The sequence below is a fragment of the Culex pipiens genome, chromosome 2, assembly GCF_016801865.2.
Source record: "Culex pipiens pallens isolate TS chromosome 2, TS_CPP_V2, whole genome shotgun sequence".
In the NCBI taxonomy this organism is placed as follows: Eukaryota; Metazoa; Arthropoda; class Insecta; order Diptera; family Culicidae; genus Culex; species Culex pipiens.
In genome coordinates this window covers 44,524,237-44,548,845 of record NC_068938.1, presented here as the reverse complement: position 1 = coordinate 44,548,845, position 24,609 = coordinate 44,524,237, and the positions used below count along the sequence as shown (strand labels likewise).

The 24,609-nt window shown below is 36.1% G+C and overlaps 2 protein-coding genes across 3 annotated transcripts in view; one reads left to right on the top strand and one right to left on the bottom strand.

Annotated features, from left to right (window-relative positions):
• The window catches only part of LOC120426936 (locomotion-related protein Hikaru genki), a 46,479-nt gene extending 31,432 nt beyond the window's left edge, over nt 1-15,047 (bottom strand). Inside the window, exon 1 of the mRNA XM_039591750.2 lies at nt 14,869-15,047. The gene's annotated coding sequence lies outside the window, so the exon portion shown is untranslated. The remainder of the gene's footprint in view (nt 1-14,868) is intronic.
• On the top strand, nt 138-24,503 carry LOC120426937 (uncharacterized). 2 transcript variants are annotated; one of them, XM_039591757.2, is made up of 5 exons: nt 138-196; nt 269-414; nt 21,036-22,386; nt 22,446-22,728; nt 23,156-24,503. In XM_039591757.2, exons 3-5 carry the CDS (start codon nt 21,636-21,638, stop codon nt 24,501-24,503), a joined length of 2,382 nt encoding a protein of 793 aa, XP_039447691.1. In that variant the 5' UTR covers nt 138-196; nt 269-414; nt 21,036-21,635. The 2 variants fall into 2 exon arrangements, with proteins under 2 accessions (XP_039447691.1, XP_039447692.1); XM_039591758.2 differs by lacking the exon at nt 23,156-24,503 and having other exon boundaries at nt 22,446-23,048.
• Nucleotides 24,504-24,609: the final 106 nt, after the last annotated feature.

Sequence of the window (24,609 nt, the reverse complement as noted above, 5' to 3'; positions counted from 1 at the left end):
TTTGCACTAAGTTCTAAAAAAAGCCTAAAATTTAGGCCCAAAAAAAGACTAATTTTTAGGCCTTTTTCTGACAATACTGACCGAACTTCAAAAAAGGCTAAAAATAAGTCTTTAAAGACTAATGCCGGTTTTCCGTGTTCTGCAATCTAGGTATATTTTAATTTGTGTTTCTTTTTCGCATTTTTGAGCTTAAAAAGTATGTAAAAAGTGAACCAAAAAGAAAAATATTCCTTAACGCATAAACTTGACCTCAAATTTTTTTATTCAGCAACTATCTTATTTCGAGAAATTGACGTAAATCGCTTCTACATCGACTATGGAAATGGATGTTGATCTGACGAATCAAATACGTCCCCGGAGAAGGATTTGATGAAAATTAGCCGCCTCATCCCTCTCTCAGCAAATCGTGCTGTGGTAAGTTGACCTCGCCGGTTCCGGTTAAACGAACCTTTCTCCATCCTAATGCCAACAACTCGAAGCAAATTTTGCAAGAACCGCCGGAAGCGGGAAAAAGGATTCAAAATCTGGCCAAGGAAAACACCAGCACAGATATCAGCTAGCAAAAAACTTTTGAACGTTAAACCTGGCACACCTTCGAATAGCTATTTAACAATATATTATTATGCAACAAATCAACTTTTAGTTGACAACTTACCTTTAATTATAGCGATTTATTTGTCAATGTTCAAAATGTTACTAATTTGCATCTAAACATGCCCTTCAGATGTATAACTTTACAGTAAACTGCTTCCAGAACCTTCTTCGAAGGGCAGCTGTAACATTCCTTGTTATTCGATAATATTTGCAAGAAATACAACCAGTAACAACATCTAAATAGGCTTTTCCACAAAAGTATAGCTTTTACATAGTAATTGAAAGGAAAACATTTCCACTTGAGTCCGCGCCAAACAATAACAACAATTAGAGTGATTTGTTTTGGTCAGCTGTCATTCGCAAAATAATCAAAATTTAAACGCTTTTTGAGTTTACATTCCGAAAATTTTACATCGGAAATACATTTACATGCCTTTCATATTTTCAAATTTCTATGTTTCCCGAAATTAAAGTTTGATTTAAATGAGATTCACACATTACATTGAATCTCATATTACATCAGGGCACTTTAAATGCAATACAACCCTTTACATTAAATTTCAAATTTACATTGAGCATTTTTACGTGCAAAACATGGTTTCAGTGCTGGGTAAATTTACACTTTTTTTTCTGTGTAGATTTTGGGGTTAGATTTCTTGAAAAAATAAAATTAATTTTGGTTCATTAATCGATTCAAAGGATCATATCTCAGAATCCTGTTAATGGGTTTTTTCATTTTAGGATATGTCATTTTCATCTGTGGTCTTTTTGATCCTGAGACCTTCAAATCAGCAATATTTTTTTCATACGATTTATAAGTGTATTCAGTATATGTTCCTAAAATGTCTTTGTATTTTTTATTGAACGTCCAACTAAAGAACTTTCTTTTACAATGCGGCGAGCTAAAATTGTTTCAACCGTTCCAGAGATATGATTTTTTAAAATGAGTTTTTTTTTTCGAAAATCGCCAAAAACATTATTTAGACCACCCTATTTTAGATACCACCCTACTCACCAAACAAAAAAATACTGATCAATTTATTTTGACCAGGAATCGCCCATGTCAAATTTGAGATAAATCGGAGCACTTTTGAATCGGTTCCTGCTGGTTTGAAGAATCGCTTAATGGTAAAACATACTGAAAAACATTATGTGAAAAAATAATGCATTAAAAACAAAAAAAAATATCCAATCGAAATTCATAAAAATAATTAAAGGTTGTGCAAGAAAACGTCTCAATAAAGGTTTGCAACATATTGACACAATTTCCAACGATCAATACATTTCCTCCTTGTCGAGGTAAAGAATAGGTTTCAGTTGATCAAAAGAAGAGTTCTCTCCTTTAGCTGGAAATTCCATTCACACAGCATTACAATTCCGCTATCCGAAGACTCGCTCAAAACAAACATTTCCGATTTTCCAATAGCTATTGAATTTGAATATCCCCTTTTCTCAGTGGGTATTTGAACAAGTTGGACACATGTAGAAGCACTCTTCTTCGTTTTTCTTTTGCTGCTTTTCAGCTCCCCTCTCCCTGCTGGAAGCAATCCTTTTTCCTTCCATTTTCCCACTTGAAAGCGAGAACAACCTCCGTGGGTGTGCGCCCCGTGTGAATGACAGGAAAAATAAATTCATTGTTTTTCTTCTCGCCCTCTCAACTTCCGACCTCCTCTCGAAAGTGTTTCCCGCAAAAGTTCCGGCTCGGAAAAACCGACCGACGACTACAAAGCATTCATCGGGGCTTTCTTTCCCTGTTCACACATGCTGTGTGTGTGAGAGAGTGTCTGTGTGTCTGCACCAGGGGAGCTTTATATGTGCTGTTCGTTTGAGCGAGCTCCGGTATCATACATCATATGAAAGGGGGTGGTTTGGTGCTTTTATTCTATGCTGCAGGCAGGCACCGTATCGAAATCGTGACCAGGAAGAGATATTTTCAATTCCTCAGCTCAGCGGGCTCAATTTTTGGGGGTTTTCGCTGTTTTCCCTCTAATTCATCGCGTGCTGAAAAGTACCGTCATTCGAGTTGAACAGTGATTTTAAAACAAAAAACGTTACTTAATCCACCTTAAGGTGGTTGATGCCTTCCTCACATCTACAAAATACAATTAGCAAAAAAATAATCATTGGCCCATAAAAAATTCTAAATTATTATTTTTTCTTTCAATAAAGTTAGCAAGTCATCAAAATAAAATCGAGCCAAACATTTCATTAGGGCACAAAACCAAAAGGTAAACATTCGGGATTATTCCACTATTCCATTCATTAGTACACTCCCTACATGCCCTCCAAGAATCAGATTGATAACAAACAATTTCCTATTGAAAAAATCAAAACCACAAAAGGGCCCATAACAATGTTCACTCCGAACCAGAAAAAAAGTTCAATTGTGCCCTTTTATTTTGCGTTAGTTTTTCGTAGTTGAGGAACTTTCTATGATATAAAGTGAACTTTTCATACATTCTTAACACTAATTCACTTCAAAACAATGTTTGGTTTACGTTTCACCAAGGATTTCTGCAGAAAAAAACTTCGTCGAAACACAATATTTAATACGGTCCCGCGGATGCTGTTCAGTGCACTTTTGAAGAATTTTTATGTTTCACATGCCTTATTCTCACCATTCGATCACAAAACATCACCAATTAACATAATGTTCGCTGAATTCCTCATTATTTCTAACTGAACAAAAGGTCCCATAAACATCATTCAAAACAACAATCCGGTGACAGCGCTTTAGTGCCCTTTTAGTTCTTTTCGAAATTGCATTAAGAAAGGGCCCATTATGAACAGCAGTTGGAAACCTAAAAGGGCCTAATAACGAGATTTTTTAAAATTATGAGTTTTATTGTGAAAATCAACATAAATTAAGAAGCAGTAAAGCAGAGTTGAGGATAATGATGTGTTTTATCGAATCATCAGTAAAAATACCATCAGTCAAGCTTATTTTTTAAATAGGAATTGAAACAAGTTGTCCATTTTTTGCAAGCGATTTTCTCGAATCGCGGTTTTTGCTTTTGTGCCCTAATGAAATGTTTGGCTCGAAATTGCTCATTGGAAAGGTCTTTTGATTGCCTGTCCAACGACCCGTTTCAGAATGACAGACCTTGCGGTTAAATTCCTGCTGATGGCCAGCTAGTTAACGTCCCAGTTTGAATCCCAACAGATTCAGTTTGTTTTTTGTTAATTTTCCATGTTCAATTTCATAGCTATTTTAAAAGAATTTACCGGGATTTGTTCCCTTATCCTTCTGCGTAGGGTTTGTTCAAATATTACGTCCAGAGATTTTCGGGATTTCAGACCCCCCCCCCCTCCCCCCTGTCACGCACTTTTCCTATACCTTTAACATGGGCTGTCACAAACCCCAGACCCCCCCCCCCTCCCCCTATTTATGGACGTAATTTTTGAACGAACCCGTATGAGACAGAAGCCGCAACCATTAAACCAATAAGCTCTTGCTTCTTCAAACTGGTCGAAAAAAAAATAATTAAGCTCCCTGCGACAGCACGCAGCTCTTCGAGACTAACTTCGGCAATCTTGCGCTTTTTGTAGTCTTGGCAGCATCCGGATCTTCCCCTACACATAGAAATGTTCCAGAATCGCGTACTCTATCGTCTTCACCTTCCGCTTAATCTTCGGCATTCCCCCGCTCTTGTCATCTTACCCTTCTCGCCTTGGTCAGTTCCCAGCACTTCCTGGTGGTCGTTCCGTTCGGATCACGCCCTCGACCATCGATTCGATGCACCGACACAAGGTCCAGCGTGGCAACGACCGTGCCGTGTAGGTTTTGCAAGGCAGCTGATTCACACAAAAAATCACGCAACACAAAAAGCACATAATCCGGCGACAGCCGACGAATCGCACACCAAAAAGAAAAACAAAGAATGAGAGGAGTGAGAGAGAGCACGTTTGACGTTTACGGGGCAGCAGTGCCAGGAATAAAGAAACATGTATTTTACAGACTTTTCAACATAATAGTTGCCTTTTTTTGTTTGTTTACATTTTAACTTTCACTTATTAATTTATCAATTTGGTCAATTAGTTTAAGAATTAAAATGTGTATATAACTTTTATGTCTCGTGAATAGTATATTCCACGGAAAAGTTCATATAATTCTTTATTTATTAGGAGAAATTTAAATAACTTATGTTGCAAAACTTTTGATAGAAACATCTTGCTCACTTCCTACTGAATTATGTGTCACTCGATTTCAGTTGAAAATTTCATTAGGTAGCTGTAATTGAATTTAAAAGAGCTGATATGCCAACATTAGACTGGTTGCAACGCGAAGTTTTATAATTGTTTCAAATTGCGAGCAGTTTTAAATTTTTAGAACTGGCGGAAATGAAACTAGAACACGGTGCTCGCAACGCGCTGATCTAAATGTTGTTTCAAAAAAATGCTTTTAATTGTGTGCGTATGATTATCAACACAGCATCATAGTGTGTGTGTAAGAATACGTGGATATCTTTACATATCTGATTTTTTTTGAAACTGAGTTCTATTCCAGTTCCAAATCGTCTCACGTTTGAAACAAACTCGTCGAGCAGTTTTATTCCGGTTTCAAAATACTGCTCGAAAAATAAAACTGCAACTCCGCGTTGCGGGTGGTCTGTTTCAGTTCTATTTGAAAAATGAAACAGCTAGAACAAAGTAGAGCCGCGTTGCAACCAGTCTTAGGTGCACGATGGAATTGCATGCTGTTTCCCCTAGTAAACAATGTCTTATGAGTTGTATATTTCACTAAAAAGTTCGTTTAAATCTATGTCGAGACGAAATGATTAATACAGACTTTTTGCAGAAGAGACGCAGACACTGCTTAAGCAATGTGGCAACCGGGCGATGCGCATGCTGCGCGACTCTCGCGCGTTGCAAAAAGACCCGGCCTTTGAGGTTATGCAAAAATCACCCTTTTTTGTATCTCTAAAAAACCTTTTTCATGGCATAACTTTAAAAGTAGGGTATTTTAACCATTAGTGGACCCCCTAGTAGAGCCGAAGCACATTTTTCACAAATTTTCAATATTTTAAGCACTTTTTCATAACCCTTTGTACAAAACAATGAAAACTGAAGTCTTTTGAACAATTTTGACTATTTGTTTCATCAGTTTATTTGTTTTTGAGCAGAAAAATAGCCATTTGAAAAAAAAGTTTTTTTTGCCTGTTATGGACCCCCTTTTCCTATAGTGGACCCGGGTCCATAATCCGATTGTGGACCCGGGTCCACTATAGGCAAACTGTTATTTTTATACCAAGATTAACCGATATTTGATGTTTTGATGCATGGTGTAGGTCTAATGATAGATATAATGAATAAAAAATGGATTTTGCTCAGTTTTCGTCATAAAAAAATATGTTTTGTTAACAAATTTGGCTTTAAACAACAAAAAACCTAACAGACATTTAAACACATTTATTTCCGAAAAAGATCAGAGAAAACGTTTCAAAAACCACTGTAAACATAAAAATAATTTAAAAAAAGTAATTTTGATGCACATTTTTTCCATATTAATTACATAAATGGTTGACCGAAACTAAACAATAGATTTGTTTACAGTTGCTGATAAAACCACGCATGTTTATTTAAAAAAATGTTTTGTTATTGATTTATTATTATAAAATATCATTTCAAACTGCAATTATGATGCTTCAGTTAAGTATAATTGACTATAGTTTTGATTAATTATAATTTTTTTTACGGCTTCAGCATTTTTGGTACTTTTAACATGAAACAGCTATATTTATACTCATAATTGAAAAAAAATATGCGTTTAGGTTGATAACAACAAGCATTTGTTGTATGTTTAAGAGAAACTTTTGCTTAAATACACAGTTTTCTTCATTTTTGAAGGTTTAATTAACAGGGGTCCACTTTTGGAAAAGTTTGGATTTTCGTTGTCCTATATTGGACCCCAGTAATTTTTGCTCGAAAATGAGCAGTTCTTCGCTTTATTTTAGTAAAGTTCCTTAAACTTACATTATTTCGACTTGCTGAAGTTAAATAATCAGTCAAAAAGTGATTGGATAGTTAATTAAATCATAAAATATAAATGCAGTTTCGTTGTGAAAATGCTAGTGGCCATGGCTGATTTCAGAAGTCGAACTCAAAACACTTATTTTGGTAAAAAGGACAATTCAATATCAGTCAACATTGATTTAAATGATCCTGAACATGCCAAATAAAAGATTTGTAGACAACAACACGCTTGAAATTGTGATTTTATTGAATTTTTCATCAAAAACCCTTTAGAGGGTCCACTATAGGAAAGGGGTCCACTAATGGATAACGTACCCTACTTCACTTAACAGAATAAAATTTGATAGGGTCTTAGGGGACCCCAAAACGAACAGAATAAGACGGATCCGGCCAAAATCGGTTCAGCCAGTTCTGAGATAATCGTGTGGAAAAAAAATCATGTCTACACACATCCCCACAGACATTTGTTCAGAATTTGATTCTGAGTCGATAGGTATACGTGAAGGTATATCTAGGAGGTGTATTTAAGAAGTTCATTTTTCGAGTGATTTTATAGCCTTGCCTCAGTGAGGTGAGGAAGGCAATTATTAGACAAAAAACTGGTTTCGAAAATTCACTCTTTTAGAAATGTTCGTTAAAAAAATCACAAAATCGAAAAATGTTTTAAAAGTACTCTACTGCACAGTAATTCGTGCCGTTCAATTTTCTAGACACAGTCATTGCCCCCTCTCTGTCAGGATTAATGGCTCCTGATGGAACATAAAACATACATACATAGAGAGTAGCGGATGCGGTGTGATAGCTCCGGTCGGAAATCGAGGAAGCAATATTGAGGTTGTTGTCTTGTCGAAAATATTAATTGCTGCGCCGCATTTATATAAAAAAAGGACCGGCTATGAATTGAAACTGAAAACGTTTTTCGAACTGAAAATAGCATGAGTTTGTTCTTTTGTGCTTTGTTGACTTTTGTACTGAACATGATTTAAATTTTCACACTTTTCTCAAGAAATATAAATTTAATGCTCAACGTTAGAAACATTTCATAAAAAGACACGGTAAAATGCATTAGCTTTTAAAGAATAAAGAATAAAAAAATGTATAAGAGATGAAACAACAAGCCATAGTCTCAACATTTGAATGAAAAAAGTTTGTTGAAATGCATTTTACACTAGTTCAGTTGTTTTGCAATCATTAGTTTAAAAAAAATGTGAGATTTGACGAAAACAAAAATGTTGGCGAAAAAAATCTTTTTGCCGTACTGCATTTTTCCCTGATTTTTCGAAAAAAAAATTAGAAGGAGGAAAAAACTTTTTAAAAGTATTTGTACCAGTCTGAACACATTAGAAGAAAAATGACCGTGTTTCAAAAGACATGATAATGATTTTCAAGTTTCACTGAAAATTAGATGCACAGAAAAAAAATCATGGTAGTATTACATCTGGAAAGGGGTACATCTTTTATGTGTAATTTTACCACTATTCTGGTGTAATGTCGCATTTTCAGTCTAAATTGAGCTAAAATTACATCATAAAAGAGGTAATATTCAACCTTCTTAAATTACACCTTCCCAATTTACATTTTTTTTGCTGTTTGGTTGAGATTCATGATCATAAAACAACGGTAGATTCAATTGATCCATTTTATACAAACTGTTTTGTTGTGGTTTTGTTTTAAAATAAGTTTAAATATTTTATATAAGGTCCGTTAAGAATATTTTCAATGGATGGGCTTCTTCTGTTTTTTTTATACATAAATTTCAGTGGATATACAAGTTCTATCAACGAAATATGATTCAAATTGAAACCAAAAAAATCAAAAATAAGTTTTAGCTTTTATTGAACATTAAGGAAAACTTAAGTTATTTTTCAGATCAAACTAAACTTTATGTTTGAAGAATTTTTAAGAATCTTAAAAGTTGTATTGGGAGCAGGTCATTAAACAAAACAAAAAATCGAAGAAATATGTTTCGACATAAAGGAACATTTGAATAAATTTATTTTACTATCGGTTCAAACTAAGCACCTTTCCGTCTAAAATAAACAAATAACAGATCAAAATATATCCGAATAATTAATAATAACCAGGGCTAAAAATATTGTTGCAGTAATCCAAGTTTTTCAAATAAATATACATACATTTGAATGAAAATGGGAGTGCTATCGACGAAATATTATTCAAAAGCTAAAATTAAGTTAAAAATATGTTTTAGCTTTTATTGAGCATTAAGAAAACTTAAGTTATTTAAGATTAAACTAATGTTTACATTTTTAACCTTGAAGAATTTTTAAGATTATTAAAAATTTTGTTGGGATCAGATCATCAAACAAACAAAAATCAAAAAAATATTTTGACAAAAAAAAATTACATTAAACAGTTATTTCCGAAACTATTATCTCAAATTAAGCATATTTTTTCACGTATCAAAAATCATTGCAAATCAGATTGGAAATTACCACAGAAACAGCCAAGTCAGGTGCCCAGTTCCTTCAAACCTTTCTCAAGAAGGACGCGACACTTAACGACTTCATCCTGCACAGTCATTGAGCATTTTCACTCCCACCCCCAAAAGCTCCTCAGGCCCCCATCAACAGTCATAATAACTTTCGTCGGTCGCACTCGCAACTCGCAAAAAAAAAAGAAAAACCAAAAATACCTACACGTAAAAGCTGTTTAGCATAACAACTTCTCAGGGGCCCATTTGCATATGCTAGGCTACGAGGCTGCCTCTACCATAATGTTGCGCACACACAGACACACACAACTCAGCACATTCGCAAAACAAACAGCAGCACACCGCCACCGGAAGATCCTCTTTCGCCATAATTCAAACGTAAAACCTTGTTGGCCGCGCGTCAGCTCTGAAAATCTCCATGCCACTTCATCACTGGCTGTCCAAACATAGAACTTTTTTTTTGTGAGATTTTTTTTCGGGTAGAGAGGGGAGGGAATGAAATAAAAAGTGCACAAAAAAAAGCTCGCTGGAAAACCAACAGCACGGAAAAGTATAATCGTAACATGTAGAAGCTACAAAACACACACCGAGCCGGGCACAAAGAGGCTGGCAACATTTTTCGGAACATGCGCAGCTTTTGGCACCATTTCGAACAGTGGGAGAACGCTAGCAAAATAATGAAAAATATATTTTTAAATATCAAACTTGAAAAAGGTTTAATTGATGTGAACACTTTGTTGTTTATATTTAAAAAAATGAAAAAAATATCAGCATTTACATTTTAAGCATTCTTTGAAAAGTTTCTTACCTTTTCCTTTAAAATCAGAAATAAAATCAATACGATTACTATGCATTATTTATTATTTCCCCCAAAGTCCTAAAAACCGCTGAAAATGTAACTAGCCACTGCATTTTTAATAGTAGCAAACAATGTATTTGGACAATTCTAAAAAACATAAAATCTAGGAATAGTGGAATGAGTGATTTTATATTTGAAAATGTGTAGCTTCTCTATGACCAAAGAATTTGGGTAATTCTCTACCAACTCACACAAAATCCGGAAAAGTTGAAAAACCAGATTTTTTTTCGTAAAATCGCGATAACTCGTAATGTTTTTAAGCAAACCGCTTATGTTTATAAATCATAATAAATATTTTTTTGTAATTGTCTGCTCTACAACTTTGTAGAACATTGTAACACTCTAAAAAATAACCCTGCAAAGTTAGAAAAAACACGAAATTTTAAAATGAAAAATTTTGTTCTAAATGAAAAAATTACCCTTCTGGGTCAATGTAGATTCGAAATGTACATTAAATTTCCCATAAAATGACAAGCTCCAATTTTTTTACAGTCGAGTAACGGAAAATGGCAGAGTTTTTTAAACTTTTTTAGTGTTTTTTCGCGGAATTCTGAGTACGTCATCAAATCGGGCGTACAATTTTACATAAAAGTCCCTTAGACACCAAATTTCCATCTCATCACCGTTTCAGGCTGCAAATTATTGAAAAACACCTCTTTTTTCGCATGTTCAAAAATGGAAGGGGTCGTACCGCCCATCCGTCACGAGATATCAAAAAACGGACCACGGATTCGTGATCAGGGACAAAAGTTACACCTTAGGACAAAGTTTCACGCAAATCGAAGAGAGGTCAGGGCAACTTTTCCCGATTTCGTGTGAGTTGGTAGAGAATTACCCATATTACAAGTTAAACCCGACAAACCTTGTCTTGTTATTTCGTTTTTTGACGTGTTTAGCTTGTTTGCTTATTCAGCCCAACACAGTAAAAAAAAACATAACATTAAATCTAGGAATAGTAACAGATTTTATATTAAAAAGTGTAGTTTTACATCATTTAAAAAATATCATCTGTTTCTGTTGAATTTCACCTTTCTACACATTATTTTAGCAAAATTCTTTTTCAGTAATTTTGCTAAAATAATGTGTTATTCTACTATATTTTTTTAACCTTCCAAAATCTTATTCAAATTTCAAAATGTTTTGACTGCAACGCGGCGGCTGTCCATACAGAAATAGTATGTAAATATTTGAAAATCTGTATCATGAAAAAAAAATTCTAATAGATTTCATGTCTTCAGGTAAATTTAAGGTAATAATTAGGACTGTTCTGAAAAAAATATTTACACGCAAAGAACAACAAACTTTTTATAATATTGGAAAAATCTCAAATTTACCCAAAAAAATGCGCAAGTCTTATGTGAAGATGAATTTACAATCGAAAACTTCTTTGCATAAATTTGGACTCCAGACTCGAATATCCGAAGGCATTGTAAAAATTTCAATTCGGATTATCAAAAGTTCGGATAATCGAATCACGAAAAAAAAATTCGTTGTCTAATTTTTGATTGTCGAGCTTAAGTATGGCGATGATGAAATATTGAAAAAGGCATTTTATTATTTAATAGGCAATCAACTATTCAAATTTTACTAAAATGAGGTCGCAATAAAAAAGAAAAAAATAATTAAAGAGTCGAGTCTGGACTGTTGTCTAAATTTAAAAAGTCTGCCCATTTTAGAAAAAATAGATTGGCTCTGAAAATATTTTTTAAAAAATCTTAGAAACATAAGTGTCACCCAAACAGCACTCAACAAAACATCAAAATTTCAATGGAAATTGTAGTCTAATCAACTGAGAACAATCTAAAATGCATTGACAATCATATTTAGCATGTTTGGTCTCGTTTAAACTTATTTTGAACTTTTAAGAAATTACAATGTACAGCACAGCAAAATCATTTCTTTTTTTTTTCGCAAAAATAAAATATTCGTCAATACTTAGAAATTTTGGAAATTAATGATTGCAAAACAACTGGACAGGTGTATACACTCAACCCCCGGTGGTTGGTCACTTTTTCGTTTGACACTTTTTTAGTTTGTACCCCGTTGGTTGGTCAAAGTCAAACTAAAAAGTGACGAACTGTCACTTTTTACACGGCGCTCACGCACACTATCAAAACAAACGTTTGGTAGTGTGTGTGAGCTCAGTGTAAAAGGGGTGTCAAACTAAAAAGTGACCCCGTTCGTTTGACAACAGTTGGTGTCAAACCATCGGGGTTTGAGTGTAATGCATTTTAAAACACTTTTTTCATTCAAATGTTGATACCGTGGCCTGTAATTTCCATTTTTTACCCCCCCCTCGACATTGATCAGAGTCGAGGGACATAAACTTCAAAGAATATTTGAAAAAAAAAGAATGTTCATAATTTACACTTGAAACGTGCTTTGTTTAACATTTTCGGCCCATTTAAAATGTTTATTGTGAATTGTGTTACTAACGTTTTCATCAACAAAAATCCACGAATGCTCGTTTTTTTGCCTTTAGTAATTAATATTAAAAAAAGAGGTGGCAAAAAAAAGAGCGAGCCGCTCATAGAGCCGGTTCACTAAAAAGAGCGAACGAACCGTGGCTCAGAAAAAAAAACCGCGGTTCCTTTTAAACTTCGGTCTTTTGAAAGAACCGTTTCAAGATGGCATGATTTATGTTATAAATATAATTTATTGAATTTCAAAAAAAAAAAGAGTATTCAATTTGTTTTTGAGAGTTGAAAATGCAATTTCAAATATTTCAATACTAATAAAAATTTATCTCAAAAGAAAATGATTGTCTAAAAAAATTGAAAAAAAGTCATTGTACAATTGATTGTACACTAAAGTATTACCAGAATACGAATTTGAGCATTTCAAATTGCATAATTTGTAAAATATTACCAAAAATTTGAAAAATTTGAAAAAAATAAACCCTGTTGTCCGATTAAACTTTAGCGTTTATAGACTTTATCGATTAAATCAGAATGTAGAAAAGAGTTCACAGAATATTTTCTTCAAATAAAACATCAGCATTAGTTCAATACTTGCAGAAATAAACGCAATTAAAAACAATTTTTCCAGCATCCTAGATTTAAGTTTGAATTCCATTCAATTACTTGAATGTTAAGGTTCGAGTAGAAATCTTGACAAAGAGACCACCAAGACCTATGGTTTCCAAGGGCATCTTCTCGTTTTCAGTTTTAATTTGTTTTATCAAATAATTTATAAAAGTCCAATGTGAAATATCTTATACAATCACACGATTCTAAAAAAAAAACCCTTTTATCCAAACTTTAAAAAAGAGCGAAAGAGCCGTTCAATAGATGCGTTTTTTTTTAAATGAGCGAGCGAAAATGAGCGGCTCTTAAAAAAGAGCGGTTTTGCCCACCTCTAATTAAAAATAAATTCAAATTTAATACTCACGAATTTATAATTTCTGGAGCACGTTTGCTCCGTTTAGATCTTGGTAAAAACATAAAAATATGTTAATAAAAAGAAGGCCTCGAAAAAAAAATCACTTTGGATAATCGATTCACGAAAAAACTTTTTTTTTTCGATGTCTAATTTTAGATTGTTAAACTTAAGTATGGCCTGAACTATGCTAAAGTAACTTACCATTTTTACATCCAAGATGACGGCCAATTTGACTAAAATGGGGTCGCAGAACTCGAATGTGATTTTTTTTCGTAATTCGAACATAAACATTGAAAAATATTTGCAACGGCCTTTCTATAGCCTCCAATTACCTCAACAATCAAGCCTTCCGACACCTAGTTTCGAGTAGGAATCTCGCAATCGAGAACGCCAAGGCAATGCAGTAGAGCGATCAATTAATTTTATTTTATTCACTTTATAGCCTCTAATGCATTAAACATACAATGATGTAAAAAATCTTCAAATATTACTGTTTTCAAACAAATTATCCGAAAAATAATCGTTAAAACAAGATGTGGTGTTGGTGTAATGTAGTAAACATTCATATTTTAATCTCTTGGGGTAAATTTCGATATCATTTATTCATTCTCAGAGTCAAAGCCGCTAAATTTTCAGAACTCAGAGTTGAAATTGGAGCCACTTATGAAACTTGGAGAGACTTGGAATTAGTAATTCAGGATAATAACTTCAACACATTAAATACCGTCATCAGGGGTGACATTGGGCCTGGGGGGTGAGATTGGGTCATACAAATTTCTGAATTTTTGTATGGCCTAATCTCACCCCCTGGACCCAATGTCACCCTTGATGACGGTACCATTATATTTGATTTTGAGTATAGACATTAGGCTGACCAGATTAAATGAAAATTTTGGAAAAAACTAAGGTGACACTGCTAGGTTTAGGATTATCAAGATTGAAGTTAATCGCGATCGTTTTTTAGCCTATAAAGTTATCAGCGAAGTTATTTTTTGTATGGAAATGTTTTTTAAGCTAACTGCAAAGTTTTACAGCGAATGCTCATATTTGACACAGATACTTAATTATGCTTAATCGACAAAAATACTGTTTAATTATCACCCTACTACAAAATACTCCACAACTTCATTATTTCCCTGGATGAAAATTATAACCTCTAAAATACAAGAAGATTTCATCACTTTTTCAACCGTGCACTCACTCCCACTATCCAGACCCACCAGCATCTCCCGTCGCACGGACCGATGCGCTCGCAAATATCTCAATTTATCATTTTATGCTATCTCTAAACCAACATTGACTTTTGCCGTTTTTCTGTGCTCTGCATAATGATTAGACCGAACCCATGTCCTCCACCACCACCTCCATTCTGGCGGGAAAACCCCCCCGAAAAGGATTACTACCTTCCTGGGGGACTAGTTTATGTAATCACTTTCGACACTGCTGCTTGCTGGCTTGGGAAAGTTTATGTTGGTTATGCTGCCCGCACGGAAAATGGAGGGGGCAATTCGTCTTTGTTTTGAGCACTTTTAATTTTCTGCGCTGTTTGCACTTTTCCGAACTTGCTTCTGCGAATTTTCCGCCCGAATTCACGCGATTTTTCACCTACCAGAAAGAAATCAACCCCAAATTACACGGCCTCTTCAGCGCCACAAACACTCACACTGCCAGGTAAGACTGGCCTGCACTTGCCCCAACTGGACCAGATTCTGGCCTTTTACGGGCGGGGACCACTGGAGGTCAGATCGGAACACTTCCGAACAGCTCGCGAGTCAACAGAGGACTGAGTCGTCAGCCAGCATGGCAAGATCAACTTACTCTCCAACGAGCGCTTGGAAAGCTCATGCGTGATTTTTTTTCTCATCTCAAAAATCCGACCGACCATGCCGTTTTTCCGAGCTTTTCCGAGTGACCACGTGGGAACCGGTGGCACCATGCCGTCTGCCGGCGTGCAGGAATCAAAACAAACCAAACTTCGTGAACACAAAAGCTCACTCTCATTCCGGCGAGTTCGTTTTCTCTCACGTGGAAAGTCGTTTTTTTTTGCGGGGAGGTGGGAAAAATGCCACCCCCTTTCAATCTCGCAAGCAGCCCGAGGGGGTGGGAAAGTTTATAAACAGTTTTTCGTTTTTCGGGCGGCGGAGGCTGCACGCGTCGTTTGTGTTTTCAATTTCCGGTTTACGTTTCCGGCTGCTGCGAGCGGCGTTGCCATCCAAAAGTGAGAGAGAGTTTCGCTGGAAGCTGGTGCTGTAACCGATACGATCAGTAGTGCGGTGCCTGTGTGGACGCTCAGTCCTGTTTTTTCGTGTTATTTTCCGTCTCTTTTATGTCGCTGTTCGAGTGCATGGGGTGATTGGTCATTATAATTAAATAATGGCATCAGTAGTGCGGTGCCTGTGTGGACGCTCAGTCCTGTTTTTTCGTGTTATTTTCCGTCTCTTTTATGTCGCTGTTCGAGTGCATGGGGTGATTGGTCATTATAATTAAATAATGGCATCAGTAGTGCGGTGCCTGTGTGGACGCGCAGTCCTGTTTTTTCGTGTTATTTTCCGTCTCTTTTATGTCGCTGTTCGAGTGCATGGGGTGATTGGTCATTATAATTAAATAATGGCATCAGTAGTGCGGTGCCTGTGTGGACGCTCAGTCCTGTTTTTTCGTGTTATTTTCCGTCTCTTTTATGTCGCTGTTCGAGTGCATGGGGTGATTGGTCATTATAATTAAATAATGGCATCAGTAGTGCGGTGCCTGTGTGGACGCGCAGTCCTGTTTTTTCGTGTTATTTTCCGTCTCTTTTATGTCGCTGTTCGAGTGCATGGGGTGATTGGTCATTATAATTAAATAATGGCATCAGTAGTGCGGTGCCTGTGTGGACGCTCAGTCCTGTTTTTTCGTGTTATTTTCCGTCTCTTTTATGTCGCTGTTCGAGTGCATGGGGTGATTGGTCATTATAATTAAATAATGGCATCAGTAGTGCGGTGCCTGTGTGGACGCTCAGTCCTGTTTTTTCGTGTTATTTTCCGTCTCTTTTATGTCGCTGTTCGAGTGCATGGGGTGATTGGTCATTATAATTAAATAATGGCATCAGTAGTGCGGTGCCTGTGTGGACGCGCAGTCCTGTTTTTTCGTGTTATTTTCCGTCTCTTTTATGTCGCTGTTCGAGTGCATGGGGTGATTGGTCATTATAATTAAATAATGGCATCAGTAGTGCGGTGCCTGTGTGGACGCTCAGTCCTGTTTTTTTCGTGTTATTTTCCGTCTCTTTTATGTCGCTGTTCGAGTGCATGGGGTGATTGGTCATTATAATTAAATAATGGCATCAGTAGTGCGGTGCCTGTGTGGACGCTCAGTCCTGTTTTTTCGTGTTATTTTCCGTCTCTTTTATGTCGCTGTTCGAGTGCATGGGGTGATTGGTCATTATAATTAAATAATGGCATCAGTAGTGCGGTGCCTGTGTGGACGCGCAGTCCTGTTTTTTCGTGTTATTTTCCGTCTCTTTTATGTCGCTGTTCGAGTGCATGGGATTGGTCATTATAATTAAATAATGGCATCAGTAGTGCGGTGCCTGTGTGGACGCGCAGTCCTGTTTTTTCGTGTTATTTTCCATCTCTTTTGTGTCGCTATTTGTGTACATGGGGTGATTGGATTTCTTCTGATTCGTGTTGTTTTCATCTCTTTTGTGTCGCTGTTTGTGTGCATGGGGTGATTGGTCTTCTTCTTCTTCTTTTTTCTTTATTTTTAGTTCGCGCGTTCGTTGGCCAATGAGTTTATTTTTGTTTTGTTAGTTTTCGATAGAAACGATCTGAATTCTTTTTTTTTTTTCGAGACAAGCAAGTCGTATTGCTGGATTAAGTCCTTTCTATATCATCGATGATCGGAAGGCACGCCGACGAATATGTTTTAAGGCTTATGGTATAAAATCATTTTAATGAATAAAGCCCTTCTTACATCACCGTTGATCGGAAGGCACGCCGACGAAGAATTTCTGGAGGATCGCGGTCGAATTAATACTATATTTAAAATTCTAGATAGCTATCTTTCGGATTCGATTGTGAGTAGCGGGACTTCGCGGTTACTATGCAACGTATTTTTTGGAGTCTTTTTATATTTTAAATTTATAAGTCCTTCTTTTATCATCGTTGATAGGAAGGCAGGTCGCCGGTTAAGTTCGTTTAAGTTATTGTTTTAATTTCATTACAATCGGTTACGTGGTGTCCTGTTTTCTTTTCGTTTATATTCGTTGATCGTAATAATTTATTCCAACTGGCAGCTTTAGTATTAACTCATCTATTATTTTTGAAATTTGCTCGTGTTATCTAAATTGTACAAACAGTAAAAATATACTGATAAGTCCAGCCCATAGCACTACTGCTCGGTTGGCACGCGTTCGATTAAAAAACTTTTTAAATAATCAATTATTTATCTTTCCGCAGCCGGCTGCCTAAGATTTAACATTTTCAACCGATAAACAAAATGCTCATGGTCACATCACTGCCACTCGTGAATCCTGACCTCATACCCATCTACTAACCCCCTCAAAACTCATGTGATACTTTGTCGGAGAAGCAGTCGATTGGGCGGTCTCTATCACTCAAGTATCGGACTAACATTCCCATCCACTTCCCCGTGACCCTACCACTGGTCGTGGCCGGCGCCGGTATTGATCAGCATGATAGGGGCCTTTGAGAAGTTGCGAAGCGAGGAAAGATAGCACCCACTTATCTTCCACGGCTCGTGGATGTAACTTCTGGAGGTCCTGGTCAATAACGGAGTAGCAACTGCGGGTGGGCACCTATGCTTATGCTTATGCTTATGCTTAAGCTGTCGCTGTAACCGATACGGGTTGTTATGATATGGGGTAGGATTGGGTTGCGTGTGGACCACCCAAGGGGTGATGATGCCAAAAGTTGAAAGTGGTTGGCTTTGGGCGGAATTCAGATTGAGGTCCATCCATGGAAATGCGAAGCTAGAAGGCTTTTTTGCTTTGGGCAAGCTATAGTTCTCTAGTTTGTTTGCGATACATCGTAACAGACATCACGACCTCCGAAACTTATTCTATTTTTTCTCGAAAACAAAGCGATTTCGCGTTGTTTTTATTAGAGACAGTTTTTTTTTTGTTTTAAGGAAATATTAATATGAAACGATACTTTGATCAAAAACTCGTTTAACATTATTCTCCTTTGAAGATGATGACTTCCATCATTGCGATGATATTCCGTTTGGAGATATACATTTTGCTTGCCCGACAATATAATGACACAATTCCTCAAGGTGTTTAGAATAGTGCCCACACGTGTTATTACTTTTTCGTAAAGATTTTGCTAAGACTGAAAGAGAAGAGATCAAAGTACCTCTGAAAGCATATTTCAAAAATAAATAATGGTTAGTTATGCCGTTGTTAATATTTTAGAGAGATTTTAAAAGGAATATTTCCATACTTACTAAATTTCCTGCTATTCTCAATGAAAATGAGTAAGAATCGGAAAAAGACTGCTATTACGACAATCCATAAGCCAGGTGGACACTTTTCCTCCAAAATAGAGCATGGAGAGGGATCCAGCCCGAGAAGCCATTTCATCCGGCCCGCGATAGCCTTTCAAAATAATGTTATGGTAGTCATGGACTGCTCATGAAACATTCAATAAATAAATTGAGTGTCTAAATTAAAAAAGGCTGAAGACCATATTTTTACACTTTATAAAAAACAAATTTTATTAGGACATTAAGTTGTTTTTTTTTTTGCTTTTGCAATAAAATGTTGCTAGTTAAACGTACTATTTGGATTTTTCCTTTGAATTTTTATGAAATGTTTTTGTTTATTGTATCGATATTGATGATTAAGGAAAAAAAAAATAAACTAAAAAATGGCGCAAGAAAAAACAAATTATCCATTTCGTAAAAAATATGCAAAAAAAAACTAGGATTGTTCTCTCAAAATGTACTAAAACCACTTAATTTAAATCGACAAATGTTTTAAAACGCAAAATAATCATACTAAAAAAAGATGCAAATACTTTCAAAAATTTTAAAGTGTCTAAAAAGTGAGTGCAGGAGCAGCAAGTGCTGCCAGAAGAGAGTGAAGAAAAAGTTGATGTTTTTAGCGGCGGTGTTATATTTAAATTCTGTAACATTTTAAATAGTGGACTTATCTTTTCGCACTCTTCGGCAAAGTTGTTCCCTGGAACACGGACTATGAGCTCATGAGGTTTTTGAAAAATGCAAAAATCGTTAAGGGGCTCAAAACTGGCAAAAACCATAACGCATCGATTTTACGGGTTAAATCGCATTTTAAATTCATAGTCAAAGCGCCAGGTCCTGTCACAACAATCAATCAATATTTGGGATTCGACCTCAGTAACATGGGGAATCATGCCCTGAAATGTCCGTAAAATTGACCCATTTTGTTACATACTTCAGTGGTTCTCAACCTTTTACGTTGCATTCCCCCCTTGACTGATTTGCAAGAACTCTCCTTTATTTTAAACTAATTTAATTGGTGAAAATCTGTAAAAATGTATAAATAACATAATTTTGGATTTAGATTTAGATTAATGTTTTAAATAAAATCTTGAAAATTTTGAATTTGTGATGGGAAAATCTAATGGGAAAAAAGTACTTTTAACTGTTCTTGTTTCATTTTTATTTTTATTATGAAATAATTGATTGTCAACAAAAATATAAATTTACAGTTTTTTAATGAAATGAGCAATTCTCTACGAAATCGGTCTTTTTTCTTCAATTTTAATCTTTGTATTTTTTAATCCGGCTGAAACTTTTTTGGTGCCTTCGGTATGCCCAAAGAAGCCATTTTGCATCATTAGTTTGTCCATATAATTTTCCATACAAATTTGGCAGCTGTCCATACAAAAATGATGCATGAAAATTCAAAAGTCTGTTTCTTTTGAAGAAATTTTTTGATCGATTTGATGTCTTCGGCAAAGTTGTAGGTATGGATACGGACTACACTGAAAAAAAATGATACACGGTAAAAAAAATTTAGTGATTTTTTTAATTAACTTTTTATCGCTAAAACTTGATTTGCAAAAAAAACACTATTTTTATTTTTTTTTATTTTTTGATATGTTTTAGAGGACATAAAATGCCAACTTTTCAGAAATATTCAGGTTGTGCAAAAAATCATTGACCGAGTTATGAATTTTTTAATCAATACTGATTTTTTCAAAAAATCGAAATTTTTAAAAATTTTAAAAAGTTCTAAAATTTCTAAAATTTCTAAAATTTTCTAAAATTTCTAAAATTTCTAAAATTTTTATTTTTTTAAATTTGTAAAATTTCTAAAAATTTTATATTTTTTAAAATAATTAAAATTTCTAAAACTACAGTTGGTGTCAAACCAACGGGGTTTCAGTGTACTTAAAATGTTCACAATACTCTAAATTTCTCAATTAACATGCTTTTGAATCAGAAAACGGACTTCATTATTGAATTGTTGTTTTAATTATATTATTCTGTAGATTATATCACTTTTTTTACTACACTCAACCCCCGGTGGTTGGTCACTTTTTCGTTTGACACTTTTTTAGTTTGTACCCCGTTGGTTGGTCAAAGTCAAACTAAAAAGTGACGAACTGTCACTTTTTACACGGCGCTCACGCACACTATCAAAACAAACGTTTGGTAGTGTGTGTGAGCTCAGTGTAAAAGGGGTGTCAAACTAAAAAGTGACCCCGTTCGTTTGACAACAGTTGGTGTCAAACCATCGGGGTTTGAGTGTATTTTCAATAGCATAAATGTTCCCCTTTCATTACAATTTTACAGATCCGACATGAGTGAGGATTTTTTGCTAAGTCTGCAACACACTTCAATCAGCTTCGACCTCAACAACAAGCGTGTTCTGATCACATGTCCATTGTGTGGTCAACAAAGTGCATGCAACACTGAGAGGAGTGGCTCTTGGAAGATCACCAATCTTGTATCGCACATCAAAAGGCACATGAAGAAAAACAGCGAACTTGAGAACGGACCAGATAACAAGCGCAGCAGAACAACTTTGCATATCGAAACACTGAATTCGCCAAGCACCAGCCGGCCGAACGAATCCTCTTCAGGTCAGTCTGCCCAACGGAACGAGTCTTCAACACCTGAGCGGCTTTACGTTGCAGACACCGTCACACCGAATATAAGCCAGCAAGATGCCACCGATCAGTCAACGTTGGTTGATTCTCTGGAGTACGCCGATTGTGTCGAAATAACAGATCACGACACGACCCCAAGTGATACGGATAATTTAAACTGAGCAAGTGTCAGCAAACGGCCAATGCTGATACTTCAAGCCAAGGCCACCACTCATCTTCTCGACTTATTACACTCCTACAAAATGTGCAAGCAAAATCAGAAAAAGCTAAAAATCTACATGGAATGCGATACTCGAAAAAGGAACACGATATATTCATGTACCAGTACATACAAGGCGGCGCCGAATTGTATGAGGACTTTCAGAGAGCGAACACTGTATGCCCCAGTAAGCGAACGATTCAGAGATCACTGCAGAAGAAAGCTCAAAGCTTCGAAGAAGGAAAATTGCTGATCCACGAGTTGGTTGAGTTTTTGGATAGGAATAACCTCCCGAAAGTAGTTGTACTCAGCGAAGACGCAACAAAAATAAATGGCCAAGTCGAATATGACCATAACAGAAGACGCATCTGTGGACTTGTGGCACCAATAATGGAAAACGGCATGCCACAGTGTAATATCTTTGAAGCTACCAGCCCGCTGAAGATTATCCAAGATATCAACAATTACCCAGTTGGTCGAAACGTCTACGTGTGCATGGCACAACCACTCGAAGAAGCAGCACCGTCTTTCTGCGTTCAGTACTTTTGCAGCGATAACAGGTTTAGCACGCAGGATGTCAGCAATCGATGGGACTTCTTTGATAGGGAATTCAGTGCAGAAGGAGTACGTGTAGTTGGGAAATCAACCGATGGTGATCCACGAGCGATAGGAGCAATGCTCGATGCTATGGAAATGCCCCACCTTGTTCAAAGTATTTACGGCGAACACTTCTGTGCTAAAGCACACATAAAATCTGTGCTCCTCCAGGACCCGACCCATACATCAAATAAACTACGAGTAAAAGTACTGAAGAAAGATGCGGAGCTTATCTTGGGTTTGTTTTTACTTTATTGAAGTCATTTTGTTCAACTAAAACATCTTTTCATGTTTCAGGGAAATACAAAGTATCCAGAGTACATCTCGAACAGCTTATTGATAAAATTGATAAGACTGTACACGGGCTATCAGCGACTGACATCAACGAAAGTGATAAAATGAAGTTCCAGCCGGCGGAGAAGATGGCCCAACAACGCGTAATCGATGCCCTCCATGATGAGATTCCGGATAGTGATGCGACTGTCTTATATCTTACAATGATGAAAGACATAATGGAGGTTTTCATCAAGAACTCCTCTAGGGATGTCGTCTCCCCCACCGAAGCTGTGGTCAAAATCTGGTAAATAAGATTTTTTTAATTAGGATTTTTTAAATATTAGAATTCCAGATTTTTTTCACATCAAATCAAATCAATCATTAGAATTCCACAATTTTAGAATTGAGAAATTAAATAAATAAAGAATTTTAAAATTTAGATTTAAATTTCTATGATTTCATAATCTAAAAAAATCAAATTCTGTAATTTTATAATGTTTATATATAGAATTATAGAAGTTTATATTTTTTTATTTTGATTTTTTTTTATTTTTAAGAAATTAATTAGCTGAGATATTTTAAATTCAATAATTTTCGTCTTTTCATTTCTAGAATTTTTGTCTTTAGGAATCTTAGAATTGTAGAATTATAGAACTTTAAATTTAATAATCTTAGAATATTCATATATGTAATTAAAGTTTTTGCAATATGACACTTGTTTTTATTTTCAGGCACGTGGTGTTCGTGTTGCGCGCCTGGAGGAACTACTGCGTAAGGAAGTTCAACGGTCTTAAGCACACGGTAACAACCAATACGTATTGGTGTGTTGAACTAAATGCCCATAGTTTGGTCAATTATATTGCATTGTGTCGCGAGGAAGACCTACAATACTTGCCTGATCTTCTGCAGAGTCAAACGTGCGAGGGTTTTTTTCGTACAGCGCGATCCTTCACGAGTACTGAATCAACCGTTGTAAATTTTACAATGAAAGGATTTGAATCGAAGCTGAACAGGATTCAGGCCAAAACGGACGTCAGCCATGATAAGAAACACGGATTTAGCTTCCGTCGTGTGGACAAGAAGATTGATCAACCAAAACGCAATTGTACTCTACCAACTACCTCAGAAATACGGGAATTGATAGAAAGTGCTCGAGACCAAGCCTACTCAGAACTAATTCATCTTGGACTCGATGACGCGGAAATCGACTTTAAAGAAAGCATACTTCTACGACCACGTGCATCGAGGAACAAGAACAGCGAGACTGGACACTACGAATTCGTCGACGCGGGTTCTTTTGAATCAGATGATGAAGAATCAGATGGAGAAAATGAAGAAGAATCGCTACAGCAGGACCAACATCAGGAAACACACGGATCAACGATGGCCGCAAATTTTGAATTTGTTGATGCTACGACCATGGACTTCGATGGAGAGGAAAATCTGGACCCAGCTGGACGTGTAGATGATGACCGCTTGGAAGATGTGTTTGATCCAGATAGAGTCTACGACGTCCAAGACATTTTTTCAGACCAAACAAAAAAGTTAAATCTCGCCAACTCACGTCACCCGAATCCCAAGCATTCGTTCAAAATTAAAAATTCCAGCGGAAAAATTGTCCACATAAATATCAAAACATTTTTGTGGATGATTCAAAACGGCCCGATTCGCTGTAACGTCGACAGGAACAAACGCTTTCACGAAACATCGATACAGAACACCTCAACACGCTGTACCGTTAATGAAGTTCAGGAATCCATACACCGTGGCGACTGGGTTGCACTTAAAAGTGATACGGTTTTGATAATAGCACACGTTCACGGCTTTCGGTATTTGTCTGGAAAGAGAACTGTTTTTACTTTAGATGAGTGCCCTGTAAATCCTCCAAGTGGGAGTAGCGCGAGAGGGGTTGGTGTAACAGGAAATTTTTACACTCTGGGTGATAGCAATACATTGCTGTTGAACACGAACTTGCTGCACGAATGTATTAACATACAAAACTATGTCACTCACATAGAAACCCCACACCACAATGGGTCTGCGTGGGTACTGTCATCTAACCAATTAGATTATGTTTGAGCTATGGTAGAAATTCGAGCGACACCAAAAGTATTAAATTAGTGAGAGGTTCTATAGAATATCGTAGCAGTAAGATTTTTTTTTCTTGACAGTAAAGATACATGAA

Bases quoted from the DNA above. Each gene is read 5' to 3' on its own strand.
- LOC120426937 (XM_039591757.2), top strand. From the start codon at position 21,636: ATGCGATACTCGAAAAAGGAACACGATATATTCATGTACCAGTACATA. The intron at 22,387-22,445 runs GTTTGTTTTTAC...TTCATGTTTCAG, and splicing joins AGATGCGGAGCTTATCTTGG to GGAAATACAAAGTATCCAGA. The intron at 22,729-23,155 runs GTAAATAAGATT...TTTTATTTTCAG, and splicing joins GAAGCTGTGGTCAAAATCTG to GCACGTGGTGTTCGTGTTGC.